The sequence below is a fragment of the Tenrec ecaudatus genome, chromosome 16 (genome assembly GCF_050624435.1).
Source record: "Tenrec ecaudatus isolate mTenEca1 chromosome 16, mTenEca1.hap1, whole genome shotgun sequence".
Taxonomy (NCBI): Eukaryota; Metazoa; Chordata; class Mammalia; order Afrosoricida; family Tenrecidae; genus Tenrec; species Tenrec ecaudatus.
Genome location: NC_134545.1, coordinates 53,824,793 through 53,851,131, shown reverse-complemented (window position 1 = coordinate 53,851,131; position 26,339 = coordinate 53,824,793). Strand labels below are relative to the sequence as shown.

Sequence of the window (26,339 nt, the reverse complement as noted above, 5' to 3'; positions counted from 1 at the left end):
GGTTCTCCCTTTCCACTCCACCTTCCCTCCACCCTCCTGGCATCACCACTTTACCCACTGGTCCTGAAGGGATCATATGTCCTGGATTCCCTGGATTTCCAGGTCCTATCTGTACCAGTGTATATACATCCTCTGGTCTAGCCAGATTTGTAGGTAGAATTGGGATAATGATAGTGGGGGGAGCATTTAGGAACTAGAAGTAAGTTGTATGTTTCATCGTTGCTATACTGCACCCTGACTGGCTTTGGGTTCCCACCCCACACTCCCCCTCTATTACAATGATATGATTTTTTGTTCTTTGATGCCTGATACCTGATCCCTTCCTCACCTCATGATCACAGAGGCTGGTGTGCTTTTTCCATGTGAACTATTTGTTGCTTCTGAGCTAGATGGCCGCTTGTTTACCTTCAAGCCCTTAAGACCCCAGATGCTATATCTTTTGATATTTGGGAACCTTCACCACATTTATTTATGCACCCACTTTGTCTTCAGCAATTGTGTTGGGAAGGTGAGCATCATGGAATATAAAGCTCTTTCTTATACACATATGAGTCTCCCTGGACTTGTTTCTCTAGTCTACCTGGACTAACACACTGGACTAACACTACATTACAACAGCTCCAAATCCAAGAAGATAGTAGTGGTGAAGCATATTGTGAAAGTAAAATGAAAAGACATTATAAATAAACAGAAGGGATCTCAGGCTACAGTGAATAGCCAATATTGACTACAAAGTCATTAAAGTATTACCATATCTAAATAAAAATATTAGTGATCAAAATGTTTGTAATGGTGAGGGACACCAGTATTCATTGCAACATTATTCAAAATATACCAAAGGTATAAATTACCCAAATACCTATCAACAGATAGATGGATAAACAAAATGTGGTCTATCTATCCAATGGAATATTATTTAGCCATAATGAGAAATAAAGTTCTAATGCATACTATGACATGGATAAATTGTGAAAACAGTTTGTTAAGTGAAATTAGACACAAAAGATCAAATATTGTATGAATCCATTAATATAAAATACATAGGCAGACAATGCATAGAGATAAAAATTTACTAGTAAGATGGGAAGTTACTGCCTAAGAAGTTTCTAATTGGGATGATGAAACCTTTTGGAAATATATTATGGTAGTGGTTGTACAACATGGTGAATTGTACATGTAAAATTGTTAAAATGGAAATATTTTATTATATATTTTTATCACAGTAAGATTTTAAAAGGATTTTTCTCAAGCAGAGATAAAAGATAATCACAATAATTGGTGATGTTCACTCAAATTCTTTCCAATAGAGTAAGAGCGTTATATAAAAACTTTAATATAATAACCCCATTGTAAGATTATCTGTACAGAAATAATATGTGATTTTGAGGATTCTAAACTGTGTTCCATTAAACATTCAATTTATTCAAGTTCTTTTGTTCTATTTCCATCTCACTAAGCAATTTTCTGGTGATTATTAATGTTCTCTATATTGGTTATTATTAATGTTCTCTATATTATTCTGTCTATGAAAACATACTGGCTGTGCTGATGTATTTTGTTCTACCTAATGATATTAGCTTCCATTATAAATTAAAAATAGGTACTAATTTTACATCTCAGTCTCATGGTTTTGGTTGATGTGAATCTGCTTCTGAGAGACAAATCTGGGATTGGCCTGTGTATCTGACAGAGGTCTTGGTTGTAAGTAACAGAATTCATACCAGCTAACTTAAAAGAACAGAAATGTATTCAAAGTATTTAGATCACTAACAGAATTTCCACTGTGCTCAGAAAAGGCAGGTTTGGACTCTACTCAGCCAGACATCAAGTCAAGAAAAACTTCTAACCCTTATACAGGCCTGCTTTAGTGGAAACCTCACTGCTGACACCACCCATCACTCAACACCTATATGATTAGAAATCAGACTTTAGAACTTCTGCTATAGTTGCAACCAATGAGCACAACGCATGCCCTGTGTTTTTTACCTCCTGTTTCTAAGTTTTATAGGTATCCATCTTTGTGGAAGGACCTAACCCACATATCTATCTAGGAGAGAATCTAGGAAGCATAATTTTTATCTTTCCAGTTTCTATTGCAATATTATTAGAGGGCACTCTATTTTCAATGTTGGAATAGGTCAATAGGTAAGCCAATCCATAGTATCCACTAAAACTGTGATACTACGTAAAACACAACTAAAGAATTGTGTGATACTTGGCATATTTGAAGTCATAGTTTATGTTTACTTGGCTTCTGTCGCTCAGCTCCATCTCGCTTAAAATGGGAATATTGATATCCATCTTATTCCCTCATTAGGGCTTATCAATATCATGCCAGATAATATATGTTAAATTATTTTTCAAGCATGATACTATATTAATTTAAGGTACTATTCTAATAAATAAACTAATCATAGAGTGCTTACCATGTGTCATTCATAAACTTATGAACCTATGTTTAAAGCAACATTCCTCCTAATAGAATTAGTTACAAAAGAGGACCTATGGAAACATCTTATCTCCTATATTATATTGTCCCTCTCATTATTTTTATATGTGGCATTTTAAACCAGTTAAATAAATCATCTATTTGCTTAGAGTAAGTCTCAAGTTCAAAGCTTGTAATTAAAGCAAAAATGTAGAAGTAAAGACCTATTTGCTGTTTTATAAAAATCCTGCCTCAAAAATAACCTTCAGAAGTTTCTGACATTTTTATAACTACATCTAGTCTGGTAAGCTATATTCATAATAACATAAAACTCAACTTTTTAAGAACTTAAGAGTTTCTCCCTGATTTCCTGCATATCAAATGCATTTTTTCCTGTTTAAAGGCTGGTTCAATTTTGAATCAAAGTACATACTGAATTATTTAGTTCAAATGAACTCATTCTCTGCCCAAGTAATCTCTTTCCCATCTAGCTACTAACACTCTACCCTACCTTTGATCAGGCCATTGCTTATACTGTTGGTCCCACCAAGTCCATCAGCTCCTTAAGCTGCTCTCTGCTTAACCAACCTTTCCCCAGCTCTCACTAATATAAAATAGACAAGTAGAAAAATAGGAATGAACCCATCATAAAATTTTCACAATGGTCAACAGCAAGTGACAGCTTTATAAAACATGGAAAACTGAAGGGTGTTGACAGATGAAAACAAGAAGAGAGAACATGATATGAAGGAGTCTGCATCGGATATTGGAATCACTCTGCCCAATAGAATATAGAGAGGTTCTGGCTTGGAGGTGACAGGCATAATTTAAGGCAGAAATAGCCTTGAGTAAGTCTGAAACGGGGGTGATTAATGGAGATCCTGCATGAGAAAGGCTGTGGCCCAGTCGCACCTCCTCTTCTACTATTCGCAGAGCAGCAGTCAGCTCAGCACTTACGCTCCCATCCCCCAAGTCAGACCCAAAAGGCCTTAGAAAAATTAATGAAATAATCCAGAAATCTCTAAAGCATCTACTGTTCCTTGGGATCCCAGAGTAAAACTCTAATTATTCTGAACTAGAAAGAAGGGGTCACAGGTACTGTGTGGCAAGAGAAAGGATAATGCTAAAAAGATAGCACTGGGTTAAAAGAGATAGTATGTCTAACCCAGAGATATCTCAAAATGGCAGCCAAATTGAAATACGACTGGAAAGAAGACCGAGGATTATTTCAGAAGTGAGATCTCTTTGGAGAAAAGGCAATTCCATGAAGCAGCTTTATCACTGTCAAATGGACTGAGCTAAGAATATGAGAATGTGGTCAACGAATTCAGTCTCTCCAGAGAAATCAAACCCAACTGTATAGGAAACTCATAGTCCAGATGTGAACTATATCAAACTGTAGTATAATTGTAAGCAATAATGAAGAAAATCCATTTGGCTTTGGTCATGCAATCATATGACAAAAGACTTCTGGAGAAGAAAATACAATTTTCATATGCTAGTTTACCCTGAAGAAAATACAATTTTAGTATACTAGTTTACCCTGAAGAAAATATCATTATAGAGTCACAATAGCATTAAACTTGTACAATCATTTTCAACTTTTGCAATCAGCTAATGTACAAATACAGATGACTTCATTATGATTGCATTTTGGAATTAAAAATAACATACTTGGGGGTGGGGCTGGGTAAAAAAAGGAAAATAACATACTTGACAATTGTCTTAATTACATAGTCCTTCTAGCTCAGAAATACCACAAGTGGATGTCTTTAGCAAATAGAATTTATTTTCTCATACCTTAGGAGGCTATCATTTCTAATTCAGAGCACCAGATCTAGGAGAAAGGTCTCACTCTGGGGGAATGCCCTTGTCATCAATCTTCTTCTGAATATCTCAAGTGAGAGCGACTCAAAATATAGCCTAATCCTGCCTCTAAGTCTGCTTCATTAACATCACACAGGTCAGTATTTAAACACATAAAATGCTGTAATTACATAAGATCACAAAATAGAGGAAATCACCTAATACTGAAAATCATGGCACAGATGGTGTCATCTATTTTGGGGAGACAATTCAATCCATAAATCAAGGAAAGAGTAAAATTATAGATGCCACAGTAGATGGTAGAGATTACAATGTAGAAGAGCAGGGAAATGTAATGGGTACTGTTATTCTGACCTTATGCACTAAGGTTACTAAAAACAGCACCAAATTATGAAACATTAGAAGAAAGAAGAGGCGAGTACAGAGATAGTAGAGCTAAAGAAAGCCTTTACGTTTGTTTCATTTAAAAAAGAGAGTAATTAAGTGTTGTTTTAAACTGATAGATTGAGGAAAGGAGTGATAAGCTTTCATTAATAAATGATGAGATTGGCACACTCCAGCTGCCATTGAGTCAGTGCTAACTTATAGCGACCCCCTGTGGGTTTCTGAGAATAGCTGTTTATGGAAGCAGAAAGCCCAGTCTCTCCCATGGAGCAGATGGTAGTTTCAAACTGGGGACCATGTGAATCACAGCCCCACTCAGAAGCAGTACACCACCACAAGGAGATGAAAATTCCAAACGGAGTCCACTGGAGATGGGCTGAAAGCAGGAAGGAGCAGGACAGAAAACTTGCTTTTTGACAAGAGCACGCCTGCATTCTTTGATTTTGAAATGTGCACATTTTGTTCCAAAACTTTTATGGTTTTCCAGATCAAAATCCAACTTCTAAGACAATTCTCAACTGGGCCGCCTTATTCTAATCATTCCTCCTCCTTATTCCTTGTTAACATTTTTCTTTAGAAGATATTGTAAAATGTTGAATTTGTGCTATACTTGTTCTCAAGTCATTTTCTAAAACTATAAGTACCCGTACTGTAAGTTCTTTGAAATCAGAGACCAGAACTTTCCTCTCTTTAGTGAAATGCTCAGTCGTTGACCCACCATTGGAACTGCACATCGCGTGCTTGCTTTCCTTTGGGCTATAACCCAGCAGGCTAGGTTCTCTTGACAGTCTTTTGCTCTTCTTTTCACCTGAACCCAAGGTTTCTGAAGTGACTCCCACAATTGTTGATTGTGGTGAGTGTATGTCTAGCTATTCATATAGATATATTATTACAAAATATAGATATCGTGTACATATAAGCAAAACATTTGCCATGTCAATAGTGTGACATGTGTGATTCAGTGACATTAATTATATTCTTTATTTTGTGCAACGATCCCCACAATTTCCAAATTTTTCCAATACTCTTAACAGTTCAGTGTGAAATTATTTTTTAGAGTTCTGAGTTATTCCAGGAATACCTAGCCAAGTCTATCAATTTACATAAGACAGGAAGCATATCACTGTTCTCTGTCTCATAGTCTGTTCTCAAGAGGGTGAAAGAGAAAGCCTAGCTGTGGAATGCAGTCCCTTTTGTACCCTAAACCTTATCAGCATTCCTTCCCCAGGCTTAAACGTGCATGCGATTTTGTCTTTCAGATTGTATGCTTACATGCAAGGGTAAGTAAAAAGGAATGTTAATATTTTACTCAAAAGTTATTGATTTTACTAGAGTATTCCCCCCTCTCTTAAAATGCCGATTATTGGCTCTATTCCAATCCCATCACAGGTATACATAAATTCCTAATGACTTCATAACTACATTGATCGAAAGGCTCTAATTCTTTACGGGAGTAATAAGCCTCATCTTTCTCCCATGGATTGGCTCTTAGTTTTGAACTGCTGACCTTATGGTTGACAGCCTAACATGTAACCCACTCACTGCTAGGACTGCTCCACTGTGCTCAACCCTTTATGTGCATTACCACATTAAAACATATAAATGCTAATTAATATTATTATCGTTTCAGCATTGTTGTTGTCATTGCTGTTATCATTAATCTTAGAGAGGGACTGCGGAAGACATAGTTTCTCTTTCTTTTATGTTAAAAAAGTAGAAATATTTTATATTAATTTTAGATAAAACTCCCTAAAGCACAGTCCTAGTCCTGTTATTATCTGGCTCAAAAATCCCCAATGGTTACTAATATCTTTATCTAATCATCCAAGGACCTCTAAGGTCTGTCCAAATTTAGCATAAATTTGATTTATCAACTTGCTTTCCATACAGCCAATGTCGCACACAAGCTTTGAGGAATTCCGATATTGATAACCAGTTAAAGAAGGATGGAATGAAAGAATTGAAAAGAAATAGCCAAGGATACAGGGTAAAGCCAGAACTGTGGGGTGCCTCATTATCCAAGTAAACTGTATATAATATGCTGAATATTCAAGTCAAATGATGCTATAGATAAAAATTATATCTACAAAAATTATATACATTGCATTGAATTCAGTAAATCCACAAAAAGTGTAACATAATGCCAAAAGATCCAAGTGGTATCATACAATATATGGTTACAGTGGTAATGTTGACCACAGTATATAACATTATTCACTAATAAAAAAGAAAGTTTCAACTAGTGTGTTAAGCATTGAATATTCTAAACAATGATAATTATTTGTGAGAGTAACTTAAGCACGGTTGTCCTGCTATTAATATAGTAATATGATTTAGAAGCATTCAAAGTTTGACAGTAGAACTAGATGAACAACGTAACTTTTTAAAAATGCCAGCATAGCATTCATACTTAAAGTTTAAAAAATGAAAAAGTTCTCTTGGGAAAGAAGAGAAGCCAAGTCTAAGGCTTAAGAAAAATCAATGTTAGATGATTTTTACCAGTTGAATTAAGCTGCTGTTTGGTTCTAAGAAGACTCCAGAAAATGAGTCCACAGATATGAAACAAACTCACTGCCATCAAGTTGATACCCATTCAAGGGAGTCCCATAGGACACGGTACAACTTCCTCTATAGGTTTCTGACATTATACATTCTTATGCAACCAGAAAGCCTAACATTTCACATTTAGAGCAATTGGTGGTTTGTGATTGCCAATTACATCACCAGGTATCCTTCCTGGAGTCCAAAAGAATTTGAAATTCTGTTCTACATTTCCCCACTTTGGGCCATGATTCTTCTATGAAATCTTTTTTCAAAATTTTCAGTAATCATAGCCAGGAATCATTCCATTCTGTCTCATGGGAAAGGAGACAGTTATTCATGTAAAGAAGTTCTGCCTTGAGCAATGTGCCCTTTTGGTAAGTAGCAACTGGAAAAGTTAGGGAAGAAACTGTAAGGGAAGAGAATTTATGATAATGAATGAAGGGAGAACAGTCTGGAGTGGGGGGCGGGGGGTGAGAAAGGCAATACAACTCAAAGACTATAGTCAATGTCATTGAGTTGCACAGGCAGAAAGGGTTGAATCTGTATATTTCTGCTGTGAATCTATATATTTCTCAAAATGTAGCCACAAAATAAGTTATGTTTTTTTAAACCTTGGGATACTCCTACACTGTCAAATGAGTTAAAAATGACTTGATTGGACCCAGTAAGAAGAAGAGCACACCAATAACAAGAACAGGAGATGGGAATAGGCACAGGACTGGGTACAGTCAGTCAGGGAGCACTGAATTTCTATTAAGAGTGATGATCAAAATCTGGGATAAGACAGTGGTGATACGAAGGCTCTGAGCGATACTCCTGCTCAGACAGCCAATGCACAGAGAGGACCATAGAGCCAGCCCCACCACGAGACAAGACGTCCCTCACTGACCCATAGCACTATGAGGGACAACACTGGAGGCACAGTGCAGGAACTGTGCCTGACCTGACCCCACCACACCAGCATGAAACGCTAAGGGAGTGCAACAGAGCAGCCAGGGGAGTAAAACAATTAAGCCCCTGGGGAATACCAAAAATAGACTTTGGGCCCAGGGCTAAGCACCCCACCAGACTCGACCGGAAAACACTCCTAAATATCAACAAAAAGACCTGGAAATATTTATAGGCTTTTCTTTTTTTGTGTTGTTGGGGTTTTGTTGTTGATGTTTGTGTTTTTGTTTTCTTTTGTTGTTTTGTTTTTCTCTGCCTTGTTTCTGTGCTTATCTAGTTAAGATAGGTGAGATAAACAATCAGAAGGAGAAAGCAATGGAACCAACCGTTCCCCGGCGGACACGGGAGAAGGGGAGGCAGTCGGGAAAGGAAATGGGAGTTAACAAACCCAGGGACAAGGGAACAACAACTGATCTAAAATTAATGGCCAGGAAGGCGTAAGATGCCTGGTAGGGCTTGATCAAGGGCAATGTAACTGAGAGGAATTAATGAAACCCTAATGAAAGCAGAACATGATAGTGGGACAAGAGGAAAGTAAAAGGAAATAAAGGAAACAACTAAGAAGCAAAGGGCATTTGTAGAGGTCTAAACACAGGCATGTACATATGTAAATATATTTACATATGATGATGGGGAAATAGATCTATATGCATATATTTGTAGGTTTAGTATTAAGATAGCAGATGGACATTGAGTCTCCGCTCAAGTACTCCCTCAACGCAAGAACACTTTGTTCTAATAATCTGGCATTCTGTGATGCTCACCTTCCTGACACTATTGCTGAAGATAAAATGGGTGCATAAGCAAATGTGGTGAAGAAAGCTGATGGTGCTCCAATTATCAAAAGATATAGTATCTGGGGTCTTAAAGGCTTGAAGATAAACAGCCAGCCATGTAGCTGAGAAGCAACAAAGTTCTCATGGAAGAAGCCCACCAACCTGTGTGACCATGAGGTGGTATCAGATATCAGGCATCAAAGACCCAGAACAAAAGTCATATCGATGTGAATGAGGGGGCATAGGGAGGGGAGACCCAAAGCGCATCTGAACACAATTGGGCATCCCCATACAGAAGGGTCACAAAGAAGAGATGAGCCAGTCAGGGTGCAGTACATACAACTGTCCTCTAGTTCTTTAATGCTTCCCCCACTATCATGACCCCAATCCTACTTTACAAATCTGGCTAGACCAGAGCATGTACACAGGTACAGATAAGAACTGGAAACACAGGAAATGCAGGACAGTTAAACTCCTCAGGACCAATAATGAGAATAGCCATACCAGGAGGGGAAGGGGAAGGTGGGGGGAGACAGGGGGAACCAATCACAGTGATCTACATATAACCCCGTCCCTTGGGAATGGACAACAGAAAAGTGGGTGAAGGGAGACATCGGTCAGTGTAAGACATGAATAATAATAATAATTTATAAATTATCAAGGGTTCATGAGGGAGAGTGGGTAGTGGAAGGGAGGGGGGGAATGAGGAGCTGATACCAAGGACTCAAGTAGAAAGAAAAGGTTTTGAAAATGATGGTGGCAACAAATGTACAAATGTGCTTGATACAATGGATAGATGTATGGATTGTGATAAGAGCTGTATGAACCCCTGTGGGAAACAAAGATTTCTCCCAAGTCATCTCCCCAAAATATATGTTAGAATTAGGACACTGCTTAAAACTGATGGCAAATGATTCTCAAGTTATCTCCTAGAAGACTCCAGCCATCCAGAGCAAGCAGACTCCATTGTTCCTCCCACAATAGGGAGGGCTCACTCCCTGCTATTAGGGTCCATGGATTACTTCCCCTGAAAGGCTAAATAAAGTCTCCAGCTCCAGGGCAATCAAGGTTAGGTCGTCATCATGAATCTAGGGTCTGCCCACCTTGTCATATGTATACCCTTAATCCCTCCTCTTCCTATAGCGTGTACACCCTTAGATCATTCCCTCCCATTACTGTATTACCTATAACATAACTCTTTCCTGTGATATATGACTTCACCTGTAATTAGCGGGCTTGCACGTCCCCAGAGAATATATAAGCCTTGGTTAGCAATAAATCACCCTCTCTCTCTCCATATGGACCACCAAGGAGGCTGAGTTGTGCATGCTACCATGGAAGTGTCTGACTCCATTATTTCTGGCTTTTATGCTCTTTATGACTTTACTATCATCTTTACTTATTATCACTGAACAATTGAGCCTACAGGATCTGTGATGATTTGTTAGGGGCTGGCTTCCTCAACAAGCCCCCAATAAAATGATTTTTTTTAAAGAGTTGACAGCCATTAAAACTCTGCAAAAAGCATTGGATTTAGCAATGTGTAGGCCAAGGCCATTGAATGGAAAAGGCAAACGAGAATGGGAGCTTTGGAAGGGAGTCGATTTAAAGGAAATGGAATTTTTATTGAATGTGTGATCATCATCAAGTAAGAATAAGCTAATATGTGTGAAGAAAAACTCAGTTAAAAGGAAGATGAAGGATCATGCCAAAAAAAATTGTCAAACAAAAGTCTTTTGAGAAAAGGGAAGATACTGTCTGGGATCCAGGAAATGATTTAAAAGATTTGTTTTAAAAAGTAGAAAAAGAGCACCACTTCCTGATGTCTGAGCAGGCGTGACTTCCTGTAACATAATGCACTCCTTGACATTAGAATATGCAGCAAAACTCTAATGCTCAGCCTGACTTCTGAGACCATGGACTTGAGATCGATTTCTGAGACCATGGACTTGAGGTCATTGTGCTCACTCTGCTCCCTTGCATCCATCAGTGAAGTGGCAGACAAAGCTTCCCTTTCTCTGGCTCTAGCAGAGAGTGAAGCCCTGGTGAATACACAAATCATACCTCTGATCTCAGTCTCTTTCCCAGTCATGATTGTGGACTACATTTTAGATTCGGAGACTCATCACTTACAAATCAACCAAGCATTAAATCTTTGCTGCTAGATTTGAATTACACATCAAAGTAAATCATGCATGCCTCACAGAGTCTGTTAGTTTCAAATTTTATGTGACTGTATTTCTCAAATCAGCCTGTCTATATGTCATAAATTCAACATATCAAGTGACTGAAAACTTGGATCCGTACATCTACACACAAATGTACTTCCCACTAGTCCAAACAACACTTCAGCGTGGGTCACACTGAAGTTTGCTGAGAAAGTCAAATGCACTACAAGTAAAGCTTGCTGCAGACTTTTCAAGCAAAATGCTGAGGGATACCATGTTGAGTGTTTTCCAGCAATCAGTAGTTTACAAGCACTGTAACTAATTAGCTCATCAGTCTTCAATGGAAGTGTTTCCATAAACATCCTGCCAGCTAGAAAACAACATGTATGCATGTTATAATGTGTTAATATAAAATTTCATCATTCCCTTTCAAATGAAGAATGAATAGCATCTTCTGAAGCACATTCAGTTGGAATAGACTACTGTATTTATGACTTCCGCTTATCTAAAAACACTATCATGCTATGATAACTGTTAAATGTATACAGCATCAGCATAGCAATCAATGGAAATAATGTGGCCAGCAGCTGTTGCCTTTGAAACCAAATATAGGCAGTGAGTAGATGGTGGGAAATACCAAACATTTGTTCTAAGTTCTAACCACAATGCTGTGGAGCAGATTGGGTGAAGCTGACCTGTTACTTAATGACAGTTCATTAAGATGGAGCCAGTCATCTCTTTTATAAGTAGAGCTCAGTTTTCAGAGATATGCCTTTCAACACAGGTGATCCAAAATGGACATGAATCAATTTTTAAAAACTGTAATTCTTAGAATATAGTTAATATCCCTGTACCAATAATAATAATAATATATCTTAATCAGGAATATAATTTTAAACATTCAATATTGGAAGTTTTATAATGTCATTTATTTTTTAAATAAGAACTCAAGAATGCTAATAGGGAGATTAATTACACTTCCAGGATATCATTTTCCAGGAATAATCATTTTTAGATGTAATTATTTTCATTGACTATTATGGATGACAGTAAATCTTGATTCTTAATTCCTGACTGGAAAAATATGTATATCCATAAACCTGGGGTTTACAACTCGTGGAAATAAAGAACTATAGAAAGTAGAAAAAGAGATCAGTAGAAAATGGATGCATTTAAATAATATGACCTGGGCCCATGTATTATGCACATGAAGGATGTGCACATTTTTAACACAAAGGTTTTCTTGCCAAGAAAGGGAACCATCCACTGGCTACTAGCCGCATCACCTACTTGCTAGAAAAACAAGCGAACCATGCAAAGTGGGGCAAGTTCTCTTGCTGTAGACTTAAAATGTACAAATATGTAGTCTCCTGAATTAGAAACTAAAGATGGCATAGAATGCTTATGTGAAATACCATGGCCTCATATTTGGGAAGAAGAGCTATACTTAGAAGGGCCCTGAAGGAGTCAAGAACCCCTCATTAATCTTTCTTGCTCTCCAACTGTTTCATAATGGCCTTCATGGAATCCCACTGTTAAAAATAGACAGGAAGAATTTTAGCAATGGCAGGCTTCCAAGCTATTTGGAAGTTCCCTCCCACTTGACATACATGAATATGAAGCTTACAGCACACATTTTTCATTGCCAGCTATTGTAAGCATAACTGGCAAGATTACTGATGTCAAACTGAATAGTCACCTCCAAATAATTCGCACCAAACAACAGAGAGGCTTACCTACAACTGTGCCCCACCTGGGCAAGCATCCTGACTTGTCTGGACAGTATATAGATGAGTTGTGCTTGTATCTTTCCAAGAACACATATCAGATCTCGTGCTCTTTATATTTATTGTATTTTAACTAGAATCCAGAAATATGTTTTAGTAATGTCAAGAAATTAATGTTCACATGAGAAAACTATTGCATATTAATATTAATTTTTATTTCTCCAAGGACAAATAAACATGATGCCCTTTAAGAATTAAAAGTGAGCCTTGGCTATAAAAATTGCAACCCCTGTGGAAAGCAATATGGTGTGACCTCAAGCAACCAAAATAGAAATTCCATACAATCCAGCAATCCCTCTGGCTGGGTATATGCCCTAAAGAATTGAGAGCTATTATAGGTACAAACAGAACATGACGCATCAATACAAGAATGGGTAAAGCAACTCTGCTAAATACACACGATAGACTATTTTGCATCGCCAAAAAAAAAGAGAGGAAGCTACAAAACACCTCATGGGGTGGATAGCCCTGTAAAACATTGTGCTTAGTGAAATTAGTCCATCACAAAGGGCAAATGTTGCATGAAAACACCGTTTTCATACCAAGGGAAACAGATCTTGATGGTTAGCAATATGGGAAGAGGGGTGAAGGGGAGATGACACAATAGGCTAGTGGGTAGAAGGATGTTAACCTGGGTGAAAGGGAAGGTAGTATTCCACAGGGGGAGAAGAGGAAAGTGGATAGGGCTAGCTATGTAGGGGGTTGATGTGTCGCTTAAATTGTAGAATACAAAATTGGTGACCTGAAATATGAATCTCCAACTAGTCTCTAATGACAAAAGTGTTTCTTTTGAAAAATGACTCTTATATAGAAGTTGTTGAATTGAAGAATGTTTTGCTGTGTCTATTATCCATAATTTAAAAATAATTACATGAATAAGGATTACAAGGAGGAAAAATGTTCTAAAATTGATCATGGTGGTGATTGTATAACTCTTCTCGATCTGATTGACCTATTAGATTGTATGACATGTGCATAAAGTGCCAATAAAACTGTTTTTTAAAAAATGGGTCTTGAGTTTTTTTGCTTATTGTGTATTCAAATGGTGTCTGCTTCATAAGGGCACACTTTGTATGTCTATCTCGCTTCTGTGAGCTCAACACAAAGAATAGAGCCCACTCCATAAAAGAACTCCAACAAACAGTTTAACTTAAAAACATTAACTGGAAAAGGGCAATCTAGAAATAGACCATATAAACAAAATGTGCATACATGCAAAAGAATAATATTCTGGCATAAAGAGAAATGAAGTTGTGATGAAACTTGAAAACACTATGCTAAATGTAAAAATTCAGACACAAAAGAACAAATATTGCATGATCCCACTCATGTGAAATAACTAGAATAGGCAAATGCATAAAGACTAAAGTGTATAACAGTTTCAGGGAGTAGGGGAAAAGGGGAATGGGGAATTATAGCTTAAATGATACTGAGTTTCTATTTAGAATGAGGGGGAAATTTCGAAGTAGCCATAGTGATGATGGTTGTCCAACCTGGCGGGGGAACAAGGTCACTGACTTACACACTCAACTCAAACTCTCTGCCTTCGCGTCAATGCCAACTCACAGCGATGCCACAGGACAGGGGAGGACCGACTGCTTACAGAAGTAGAAAGAAAGCCCATCAGTACAGATAGGAACCGGAAACACAGGGAGTCCAGGGCGGATGGTCCTTTCAGGACCAGTGGTGTAAGTGGCAATGCTGGGATGGTAGGGGGTGGGTGGGTTAGAAAGGGGAACCAACAACAAGGATCCATATGTGACCTCCTTCCTGGGGAAGGAACAACAGAAAAGTGGGTGAAGGGCAATAACGGACAGGGAAAGATATGACAAAATAATCATTTTTAAATCATCAAGGGCTCATGAGGGAGGGGGGAGCAGGGAGGGAGGGGAAAAAATGAGGACCTGATGCAAAGGGCTCACGCGGAGAGCAAATGCTTTGAAAATGATAAGGGCAAAGAATGTACGGATATGCTTGACACAATTGATGTATGTATGGATTGTGATAAGAGTTGTATGAGCCCCTAATAAAACTATTTTTTTAAAATAGAAAGAAAGCCCACCGTTATCCTGAGCGGGCTGGTGATTGATTTCCAACTACCGGCTCTGCAATGCGCAACCACACCACCACCGGGGCCCCTGAAGTGGACATACCGTAAGCCTCTGTTTTGGAGGGGCGGGGTGTTAAATCATTTTATTGGGGGCTCGTACAGCTCATCATAATCCAGACAAGACATCCATCCACTGTGTCAAGCACATTTGTACATTTGTTGCCTCATCATTCTCAAAACCTTTGCTTTCTACTTAAGCCCTTGGTATTAGCTTCTCGTGTTTTCCTCTCTCTCCTTGTCCCCCCTCCCTCAGGAACTCTTGGTACTTTATACATTATTAATTATTATTTTATCATGCCTTACACTGTCCGACGTCTCCCTCTGTTGTCCTTCCCCCAGGGAGGGAGCTATATGTACATCCTTGTCATCGGTTCCTCCTATTTATTCACTCTATTTAAGGCTCTGCCAAGAGAACGCTGGTAATGTCCATGAGGAGCCCAAGTGCGTCACAAGGTCAGCGATTTGAGCTCCCAGCCCCTGGTGGGAGGCAGAGGAGGCGTTCTGCTCCTATAAAGATGTACAGTCGCGGAAACGCACAGGAGCAGTTCTGCACTGGCCTGCGGAGTCACTGTGCATCAGATGTACCTGGATAGCAATGAGTTTGGTGTTTTGATTTTTCAACAAGACTAAGTTCGGTGTATTTCTAAGAGCACTTGTCTGTAGCTATCCACTGATCACATGACAATGTTTAAACGCATTTTGTTTATAATAAGCCCATGCATGTATGGACTAATACCCTAATAGTAATATATTTTCACTTACCCTTGTATGTCTCTTTTAAATGGAACGTATTTAAATTTTCCCCAAATCTTGAAAATAAGTTAAGAATTATGCAAACAAATATATACTCCCATTTTGGTTCTTTTCAAAATGCTTTCAACCTCTAAGTTGCTCTTCATTAGTTCTTTACATTATGAAACAGAACACAATCTTTTTTTAAAAACAGACAGAAACCAAGGAAAGAAGCCATTTAAAATTTGTTCCAAGTATCATACAGCTTTGCTTGGATCAAAATCCATTCCCTGACATTTCCACTCCATTCTTCAGTTTTTCTGTGAACAGAACTCCCGCTGTCTCTGTCTGTACTATCCATAGGACAAGCATTGGCCATTCCCCAAATTCCAGAACCATGTGTGTTTCACTGCTTCCCTCCCACACTTACGTAGCAGTACTCAATTTGGTAGTTTATCAAAATGCATCTAAGTGTAAAGCATTTGGTGATCTTCAACCAAATGCATTGATTGAGTGTACAGCATCTATGTGTACATGCATATGTATGGATTTCACACATTATAATAGCACACAGTGAAAGGTACACTGCATAATCCTGGACTTCAAATAAATGTATCTTTGAGAAAAAATAGCATTGTCATTAAAATAATTTACTTTTACTGAGCTAAAAATGTTGACTTGGCTTTAAAAAGGAAAAAAGCAGATACAATCTTAGGGCAATTATTTTTTCCTTCTAAGGATGACTGACTGACTGGCTCTCTTTCCCACCACTCCTTTGTCTTCTGTTTGTATGCACTGCTCTCTCTCTCTCTCTCTTTCTTCCCCCCTCTCCCTTCTCCACTCCTCTCCCCTCTCTCTCATCTCTCCTCCGCCCCCCACCAAGGTCACCACGGGGTGGGGACGTCTACAGTCCTGTGTTCAGTTTACTGTAAAGGCTAAGACTTCTATCCTTCATAAAATCTCACTTGGATCACACACACAAGAATGACTGACGGCTTACATATTTGTTCCCAGGAAGTTTATAGAAACTATGATTTTTCTGGACATAGAGAATACATAAAAGGAAAACTGAATGAGAGGAATGAGTCTTCTGTGCTTTGGTGGAGGCTAAGTGGATGGAAGTACTAGGACAGAGAACATGGGAAAGATAAGTCTGGGGCACTGATGAATGGGGAGGAATAATTAATGCATTTCAAGGGATCATGGGCCTTATGCTTTCACTATATTGTCCAAGGAGTTCCTATGAAATTTAATCTGTATATAGAATATTTAACAAATTTGTTCTAAAGATTCTGGCTAGTATATTCATTGTGATTAGCAAAGATTTCTTGATTTTCCTTGGTTAAACATTGGCAGCTCACAAAAAGTCATCAGCTTGATTCTATCCATAGAAGCCTTAGAAGAAAAGACTGATGGTCGACTTCCCCCAAAATAAACCACTGAAAACTCCATGAAGTATTCTGACAGTCATGGAGCCACTATGAGCTGATTCTACGGCAACTGCAGGCTCCCTGTTTTGTCTGGTCTTTTATGATAAGGAGGTAAGGGGGAATTTTGAACATGCCAAAGCCTTCTGTAGAGTTGAACAGGAAAATTCATGTTTCCTTTTCCTATCTAAATAGTTCCTTGCAACAAAGTGATATATGTAAACTTCTTCCATTGATTAAAGACCTCTGAGCAGTCTTTTAGAAATAAACTAAAGATGAGACATTTCATCTTTGGGCTATTCAGTAGGAAATTCAATAGAAAATTACTGTATTGTCACTAGGAAATTATTCAATGGGGAATTACTGTGTCCTCAAAGGTAGGCAAATGCATCCAAAGGTGAAATAACACACATTTTAATATAGTGTTAACACAACATCAACACAAAGTATGTGTTGTTTCTTCCCACACTATTAGCCATAGAAAAAAATTTTTTAGCAAATCTAAGCCTGCAGAGAATTGAAAAATAGAAAGTACATTTCTGAGGTGGTCACGTCTAAACTCCTATGTCCAACTGTTTGCAAGGAACTTTAATTATGTATGGGTAAATGGTCTTCAGCTTCATTAGTCACTTCTCATTATAGCTATAACAAAAAATATGCTCTTCTTATTGTTTATTACAGATCAACTAGGGCCTAGTGGGGTAAGCAGTTGCCTGGAGGGTCTGAAAAGAACAACAGGAAAAAGTCAGGAGTGGGGAGCCAAGCCTTGGGGCCGGCTAAAGAGCCACACTCTGCATCACACTGCTGCATCCTCATAGCTCGATGCAAATCCAATACACTGAGCCCAACAAAAACAAAATGCACACACATTTAGTTTGCTTAGCTAACACCCCAAGGACATGCAATCTGCTCCTGACCAGAAATGGAATACTCACTTTCTTTGCGAACTTCCTCAAGTGCAGTAGTAAGCTCTTCCTTTAAAACTGTGGCTTCCTGAGCAATCTTCTCTCCCTTGTCTAATAAATTCCCAGTGGCTTCCTCCACAGAAGCTAGAAGAACTCTGGCTCTTTTTGAACGTCCTTTTTTCCTGTTGGATGGATTCTGGGGACAATTTACAAGTGTGGTGACCTAAAACAGGAAAAATATAAATCGTTCGTTAAATAAAGTATGAGAATATATAGTCCTGGGATATCATAGCCCAGAACAAATGAATTATTTCATAGTAACTTTATTCCCTGTGCATCCTGAAAAGTCAGACTTGCACTGATAAAAACATCACCGGCCACCACTGAATTCCCAACTAAAGACAGATGAATGGATGGGTGAAAGAAAGTACCATAAAGACTGAATGTTAGCAAGTTTTACTATTAGAGCGAAGCTTCAAAAGGCAGAGCATGTGCCTGTTTTAATTATAGAAATCCCACATTGAAAAAATATATGGAAACGATGAAGTTGTCAAAATTAGAAAAGTTGAAAATTAAATCTCTCAAAAAATATCAGATAATTGTAAAAATAAAACATATCACTTTGTAACCAGTGATCCATATTAACACGAACAGGCATTAAGCTATTTAAATTGAGAGTAGAGATAACTGGTATTGAAAAATAAAATACTCTAGTACATAGGAGCAGTGGTTCTCTTAGGGGAACTTTTATGAATTAAATTTTGTCTCCAAAAGGTCTGCAGAAATCCTAACCCTAGGACCTGCTAATGTGACCTTGTTTAGAAATAGGGTCTTTCAATGTGTAATCTGCTAGAAAGAAGAGTGATGAACACTGAAAGACACACAAACAATCAAACCAATGTGTTGATGAACCACACAACTATCCGTCTCCATAGAGCTAAATGGTGACTGGCTACCACGACAAACTTCTGTGAAAAGGATTGCATTGCAAGGTTCTAGATAGAGCAAAGCTCTGAAAAATCTCTGTCTTAGAGGGAGATTTTTTTTAATTACCCTGTCTTTTAAAGAGAAGACCAGTAATATCTTCCAGAAAACTAGCCTCTTAAGTCTCTTAAGTCATAGCAGAGGCTATGACAAACTTCTGTCATTTAAATTTTTTATTTTAATCCTTTAAGATTTGTAAAACTTTTACTCGTGGATTAGGAGAAGGTTTACAGAGCAGATCATCAAGTGTACTTTCAACAGTGCATGCACAATTTGTTTCAGCTCGTCCACTGCAATCCCTCCATGTACCATCACTTAGCCCAATTTTTCCCTGTGTTTCTTGTTTCCATTCTTCCTTCTTTGTAAGGATTCTGGATTTTGTCATTGGATAAATGCTGCCCTTTCTTTCTTATGTGGTTGATTATTTCATGACAGGGGTGGGTTTGCTTCCAGACTCAAAGGGTAAGTCAAGGCCAATAGACTTGGGAGTTCAACCTGTCTCTGTGCAGCCAGTAAGCCTGGTTGCCTTTGTGATTCTGAGTTTTATTCCACATTTTCTCTCACTTTATCCAAGACTTTCTAATATGATCCTTTTCATAGAAGTGCCACTTTTTCCCCCAGCAGTTTTATTGGCGTATAATTCGCACATACAAATCAATAGTCCCATCACATCAAGAAGAGTTGTGCAACCATCACCACACTTTCAGAACACGTTCTCCATTCTTGTACTCATTATTGTTAGCTTCCCATCACCCCCAACCTTCCCTGCAACACCCCCAAAATCAAACTACACTCACGGCCATCAAGTCAATGCTGACTCACAGCAACCTCTCACTGTTTATGGGAGTAGAAAGCCTCGTCTTTCTCCAGAGGAGCTGCTGGAGGTTTCGAACTGTTGACCATGTGGATTACAGCCCAACTCGTCACCACTACACCACTCAGACTCAAGCCATACTCCCTGGGAACCATTTACTACCTCTATAGATTTAACTATCCTAGATTTCATGTGCAGAAAAATATTTTTTTAACTAACAACAACAACAAAGTTTAAAAAAACAGATAAAACCCTCAATCGAAAAGAAAGCAGAAAACATTAAAAACCAGAACAAATTTAAATGGATAATAAGGGAGATTAAATGATAGCTTGCTAATATTAACCTAACTGCATCTGCAACAATCCACTTTGTGATACATTCTGCACGATAGCAAAGTTATTCACATTTCTAGTCCATGGTCAAAGGGGATTCACTTCCCTTCACTTAAAAAAAAAAAACCTGAAACAACTTTAAAATAAGTTGAGAGAGAGATAAATACATTATTACATTTTAACCTAACTACATCTGCCATAATTGACTTTAGAATTCTCTCTGCCTGTTAACAGGCTATTCACATCTCTTTCCTATGATCACAGGGAATTGACTAGAGGCTTAATCCCTGTGTGGACCCTGAAAATGGATTTGGGGCTTCCACTAGCATTCATAGCATTCTGCAAACCAAGTGCTTACAATTTAAGCTCTGTTGTCATTCCCTCCTTGAGATTTGGATTATATTATTTGCAATCATTGGATCACACCGGCTGGTGTGCTTCTTCCGTGTGGACTTAGTTGATGCCTCACTTACATGACTGCTTGTTTGAAAATAAGTCTTTAAGACCCCAGAAGCTATTCTTCCTAATAACTGGGTGCCACATTGTTCATCACACTTTGCTTTTTACACTCACATTGTCAATGATCTCCTCAGGAGGGTTATCATAAAGCAGGGCCATGTCCTAAGAACTAAGTGTTCTTAAATCAGGGCTATAAATAGGGACAAGCACAAAACCCATTCCTACATCTATGATTTATATATGTATCTGGTTCACCTTAGAATCAGCATTATCATTTTATGTGAGAGAACATTATTAATCTTCCCCCGAAGACATCGCTTCGTCTGCCATCATGTCGATGCTGACCCACAGAAACCCTATCGGATGGGGAAGAACTGCCCCTGTGAGCAGGGGGGCCACATTTCTAATGACACGGTGTAGCCCTTCCTTCTCTGCAGCCCTGGAGATTTTCATCCTTTATTGTTTGTGGTAAATAGATATTTACTGGGACAGCTAGACACACACACACACACACACCTTTATTTATTAATTTGCTAAGAAATAAGGTTTAAGCCATTGGGGGAAATACATGGATGAAAGTAATTTTTGTTTGCCCTCCTATCTTCTTCCTGTTTGTCCAATAGACTCTGTTTTACTCTAATTTGCTTTACTCTTACGTTCTTAAATCAGAGCATAGCACTTTGTGACAAAGTTGTGTTTCTTCTCTTGGAAAATGAGCATATATTCCATAATACAGTTACGAAGGTTAAATAATATCAAATGTTTGGCAAACCACCTAAAATGACACAAACACTAGTTGGTAATCCATGTATTTTCTAGTCCAGTCTCCTCAGAGATACAGAAAATTAGCTGTGAGATCCTTGCCAAGCTGTCCACTCTGGGTCTAAACTTACCTCACGCTGCGCTCCCTGTTGTAAATGTGACGAGGGCACATTCAAAATGCTTTACTAGCAGCCCCCTAGGGAGATGCACCTTTGCCATGGATTATATAAGAATACTAAGAAGCCTGATTTATTACATGGACTTTGACATACTCCAAAAGTCAAATATCTCACTACTGTCAGTCTAATGTATACAATTATATCAAAACTTAAAAAATACTTCTAAAGATTAAGACAAATTATACCACCTGTTTAAAACTTTTATCTACAATGAAGAAAAAGTGCCCTTGTCTAAAATGTTCCTTCAGAATGTATTTTAAGTGCACCATTCATGCCACTTCCCACTGCACATTCTTCCTCTATTGTGCAGCTCCTCCAGGCAGCAAATGTTTGCCATAGAAGAGCCTGAATTTTCAAATAGAACGAGCATTCCTGAAATGCTGTTTCTTATCATAGGGCTGGAAAAGCATGAAAGCGAAACGATCCTTGTATACGACTGTCGTGCTCCCGTCCAGAAAAACACCACTGCCACTTGCCAGTCATTCACTCTTGTTAGCTGTTTGTGCCCACGTCTTATTTTGAAATGCTCAGTATAATTATTTAAAATTCATCTAACTAAAGTTAAGGAACATCTCCAATGACTTCTTTTCATTCCAAAGGAAAATCAGCTTGAAAATCAATCCTGTCTGGGGTAGAGGAGGAGAGAGGAGCCTGAACCATCTGTCACCCTAACCCTAAAGGGTATCAAGTGCCCCAGCATTGACTGCAGCTCACATTATCAGATGTTTTCACCACGGAGGGTGGGTATGTGAAAAAAAAAAGTCTCTCATGTCTTAAAGGAATAAGAGCAAACACCAAAATTAGCTTTCAAGTAATTCTGAAAAATCATTCTTTTGTGTGTGTGTTGTTTTCCAGTACAAAATGAGTGATAACCATATAAGGGACAAGAAACTCACAAAAGCCATCACTGAAACTTCCAACAAAGATGATCTTAATGCAGGGCCCGAGCTCATGTTTTGCTAACTTTACTTGTTTGTCAGAGGTACAACCTCCCTCCACTCTTTCTCAAGCTTCAGGGGTCCCTCGCATATGGAAAATCTTCAGCTCTGGGTTTACCCTTGGAAGGGTTTGCTTTGCTTTATTAATTCTGTTAAGGTTGAGGTCAGAAAACTGGTGTATTTGAGCTGTTTGAAATACTCATATGTTAAAATTTAGAGCACATGCAAAAAAGGGGGGGTTCCAATCCATCCTAATTAAAATAGGCTTCTCTAAATATGCTTGTCTAAAGATGTAAGACATTGAAAATCAAATTAATATGCATAGGGAGCCTAGCTATCAACTTGTTTTTATTTCGATCAATCCTAGTCCACTGTAGGAGCGATGCACAATGTGCCATGGGGTCGAGATGTACTTTCATTTGCTGCATTAATAGAACAATTGTTTCAGCATTCCCGTGGAACGTCTTCTCTGATGCCATCTATAATATATGCTCGTCCCCAGTCTAACTAATTTTATTTCCATTCTACTAAGATTGTGGTATAAAAAGGCTTAAACACTTTGAATTTTAAGCTTTCTTTAATAGCTCACAAGAGCCTTCAGGACTACTTTTGCTTCCTGGGGTTAAATTTAATGTGTGAAATTAAATATAGCACATTAAGCCATGTTACTTAGCTATGAACCTCGTGATAGGTTCTGAAAGAAATTAGAAAGGGGAAAAATAAAATTATCAATAGATAAGTAAAACTAGTGATCTTAAAAGGAAAAAGTCTCATCCAACTTTAGGGACTAAAGTCTCATCCAACTTTAGGGACTCCTCCAATCATTGATAAGTTTAACTATTCTTCATCTTCTATGAAAAAGGACCTTACTGAATTAGCAAAAAATGTTGGGCAAGATTGAACTCAACAAATGTGTGTCCCTAGACTAACATATGCTAGTGGCCCAGATCCAACCATAATCTTCTTTTAGTTCATCTCAATCCAATAAACATTTATTGAGCACATATTGAGTTCTAAACAATGCCCTAGGCATAAAGGAATAAAGATGAGTCGGCGCCAGTGTGGCGGGAAGAGAAATACTCAATTAACTGCACTATAAAAAGCAGAATGATAACTGTTGACGCTTATACAAGAAGTACAAAGACAATGCTGAAGAGACTGCATAAATTAAATGGGACTTCGTAGAAGAGGCTTTAAGGACAGTGGCTTTCTACTAGGAGAGGAGAAGGCAAGCCAGGCGAAGGTGACATGTGCCAAGGGACAGCGATACAAAGTATTTTGTTTTGCTCTTTCTGAGAGTAGCATATGGTCAAGTTTGGCTGACTCGGGGAGGGAAATAAAATGAGTGCAAAATAAGACTAGAATGTAGATCGTAGCTTAAATGTGAACACTTTAAAACAAAGGAAATAGTTAATAATTAAATAAGCAATAGCTGCTTAACACACTGAATTCTGGAAGAAGAAGCCTCCTGGCACCAAGCCTCATTTCCTTCCTCGTTTCCTTCCTGTCTCAAGGCCTGAGACCTAAACCTAAGGCAAAAATTCACAAGTCAGCATAGTACTTCCTCCTTATCAACCTCCTCTCACTACAAGTCTCCTTGTAGTGTCTCTTTCATTCTTCTTTGTCTGCCATTTGCTCTCCAGACCACGGCCATGTCTGTATAACTTAGCCCAGCCAAAACTCTCTCTAAGCCACCCTCCAAGCAGAAACTGGACATCAGTATAGTGGTGGCAGAGTCATGAGCCACGCCCTGAGTGCCTTGGTCAGACAGCCCTGGACCAATCTTGTAAGCTCTTCTGTCTAACATGATGCATGTGTCCTAATCATGGTCCGATTTCCACTTCTGAAATCTCACCTGTAACTGTGATATATGGCTCTGCCACCAGTCATACAAATTTTGATGTACCTGCAGCCGTCAAGGGCTCCCTCCTCCATACAAGATCAAGTCCAAACTCCCTAATGTGGCTTTTGAGGTAATTTATGCCTGAACTTGTGATTTAAATTTTAATCTTACCTCTTATTAGAAAGTCTGAGCCCAAACTACTGATCCGTCTCAGAGCAAGAAATATTCTGTAACCTCAGCTTTGAAGCATCTCTCTCTACTCACAGGTCGTTGTACACAGTTCTGGTCACTTTCAGTATAGTGTCTTGCTATCATGCTAACTAGTTAGCTAGCATTGGCTCTTAATGCTTCCGTAGCTTTGCATATAAATTATCAAGGGTTCAGGAGGGAGGGGGCAGTGGGGGGGCAGGAGGGAAATGAGAAGCTGATGCCAGGAGCTCAGGTGGAGAGTAAATGTTTTGAGAATGATGAGGGCAATGAATGTACAAATGTGCTTTACACAATGGATGTATTTGTGGGTTGTGATAAGAGTTGTATGAGCCCCTAATAAAATGATTTGAAAAAAGAATACTGGTGGCACAGTTGGCTGGCTGTTGGTCAGTAGCCACTTCGCCAGAGGGATAAAGGTTTGCAAGCTTAGGAACCCCGTGGAGTAGATCTACTCTGTCCTATTGGGATTGGGACTGGATGGCAGGGGGAGCATTAGCATGAACTCCTTCAAGACAAGCAGCATCTTTGGGCCCTGGTGACCTAGAGCTGGCATCCTGTAGATGATAAATAAATCATGGTTGACAAAGAGAGGAAAAGGATACTCCAAACCCGACATTTCAGAAATAAGAAACTAAGAGCTCAAGAAGCTGAATGATTTTCACAAGGTTACAAGCCAATTAGTTGTCGTCACTGTAATTGTCTGGTGCAGTCAAGTTGGTTCCAACTTAGAAATGACCCTACGTCCAAAGGAATGAAACAGCACCTCGACCCACGCCATTCTCCTCAGTGTTCTTATGCCTGAGCCCGCTGTTACAGCCGCTGGACCAATCCAGTAAGTTAAGAGAAACTGAAAGTTCAGCCTAGTGATAGCACATGGCAAAGGACTTCTATACTAAAGAATATCTTGTCACATTCCATAGCTAACATCAAGGAGCTTTTGTGTAACTACAGTCTGGCTTACGTCCTCATGCTTCCAGTTCATTCAGAGCCTGGTCAGTTTAAACCAACTGCAAATCTAGTACTTATTAATATTTGGCTTCTCCTGTTGGATGAACAGAAAGAGACTGTTTATATGCTTCATTTCCAAACCATAAACAAAAAGGATGCACTATTTTTATTACCAATTTTAACTGCTTTCATCCTCACCACAAATATTACAAAACTACCATAATTCTTCATAATTTAGGGATTGTTTATTTGTTTGTTTGCTGGTCTTCAAAATGGTTTATTCCATCAGTCATGGTCTGTGAAGCAACACCAAATGGACCTGGATTTGTAAAATGTGAGCGAAATGGTACGGGGACAAATGGAGGAAAGTCTTGCTAGAAACTGCATCTGCCTCTTCGAAAGCAGAGTCAGCAGCCACTGAGCACAGCAGCCAATAGTCTTGCCAAACTGAAAAATAGCTGCGCCCATTCCAAAGCCAGCTGCCGGACAACGATCCCACGTCATGTAAAAGAGCTCTGGCCTCTTCTGAAGTCTTCTGAGTCTCCTGTTCCAAGACTTTGACCACTCATTTTTCCAGTCCCAGTTAGAATTTCATCAATGTTCCAGATCACCTAAGATGTTAAAAAGTGGGTCTGTTCCAGCCTCACATTAACAGCTAGGACTGAACTGGTGAGCGTCAGTCCAGACCCCTGTTGGCCTGTCAGATTAACAAACACTGTCAACGTGAGTTATTACTCTGAGCTGTTACTTTGAACTATGGAGCAAATGAACTCCATGCCGTTCCCTCTCCAATGCCACCCAGCTGGCATAACAACGCAAAGAGCTCTCCATAT

General features: G+C 38.8%; 1 protein-coding gene across 1 annotated transcript in view; it reads right to left on the bottom strand.

Annotated features, from left to right (window-relative positions):
* CTNNA3 (catenin alpha 3) overlaps nt 1–26,339 on the bottom strand; it is a 1,794,797-nt gene that overhangs the window by 1,752,850 nt on the left and 15,608 nt on the right. The window contains exon 2 of the mRNA XM_075534447.1: nt 18,067–18,259. Coding sequence (XP_075390562.1) covers nt 18,067–18,259 — 193 coding nt within the window. The remainder of the gene's footprint in view (nt 1–18,066; nt 18,260–26,339) is intronic.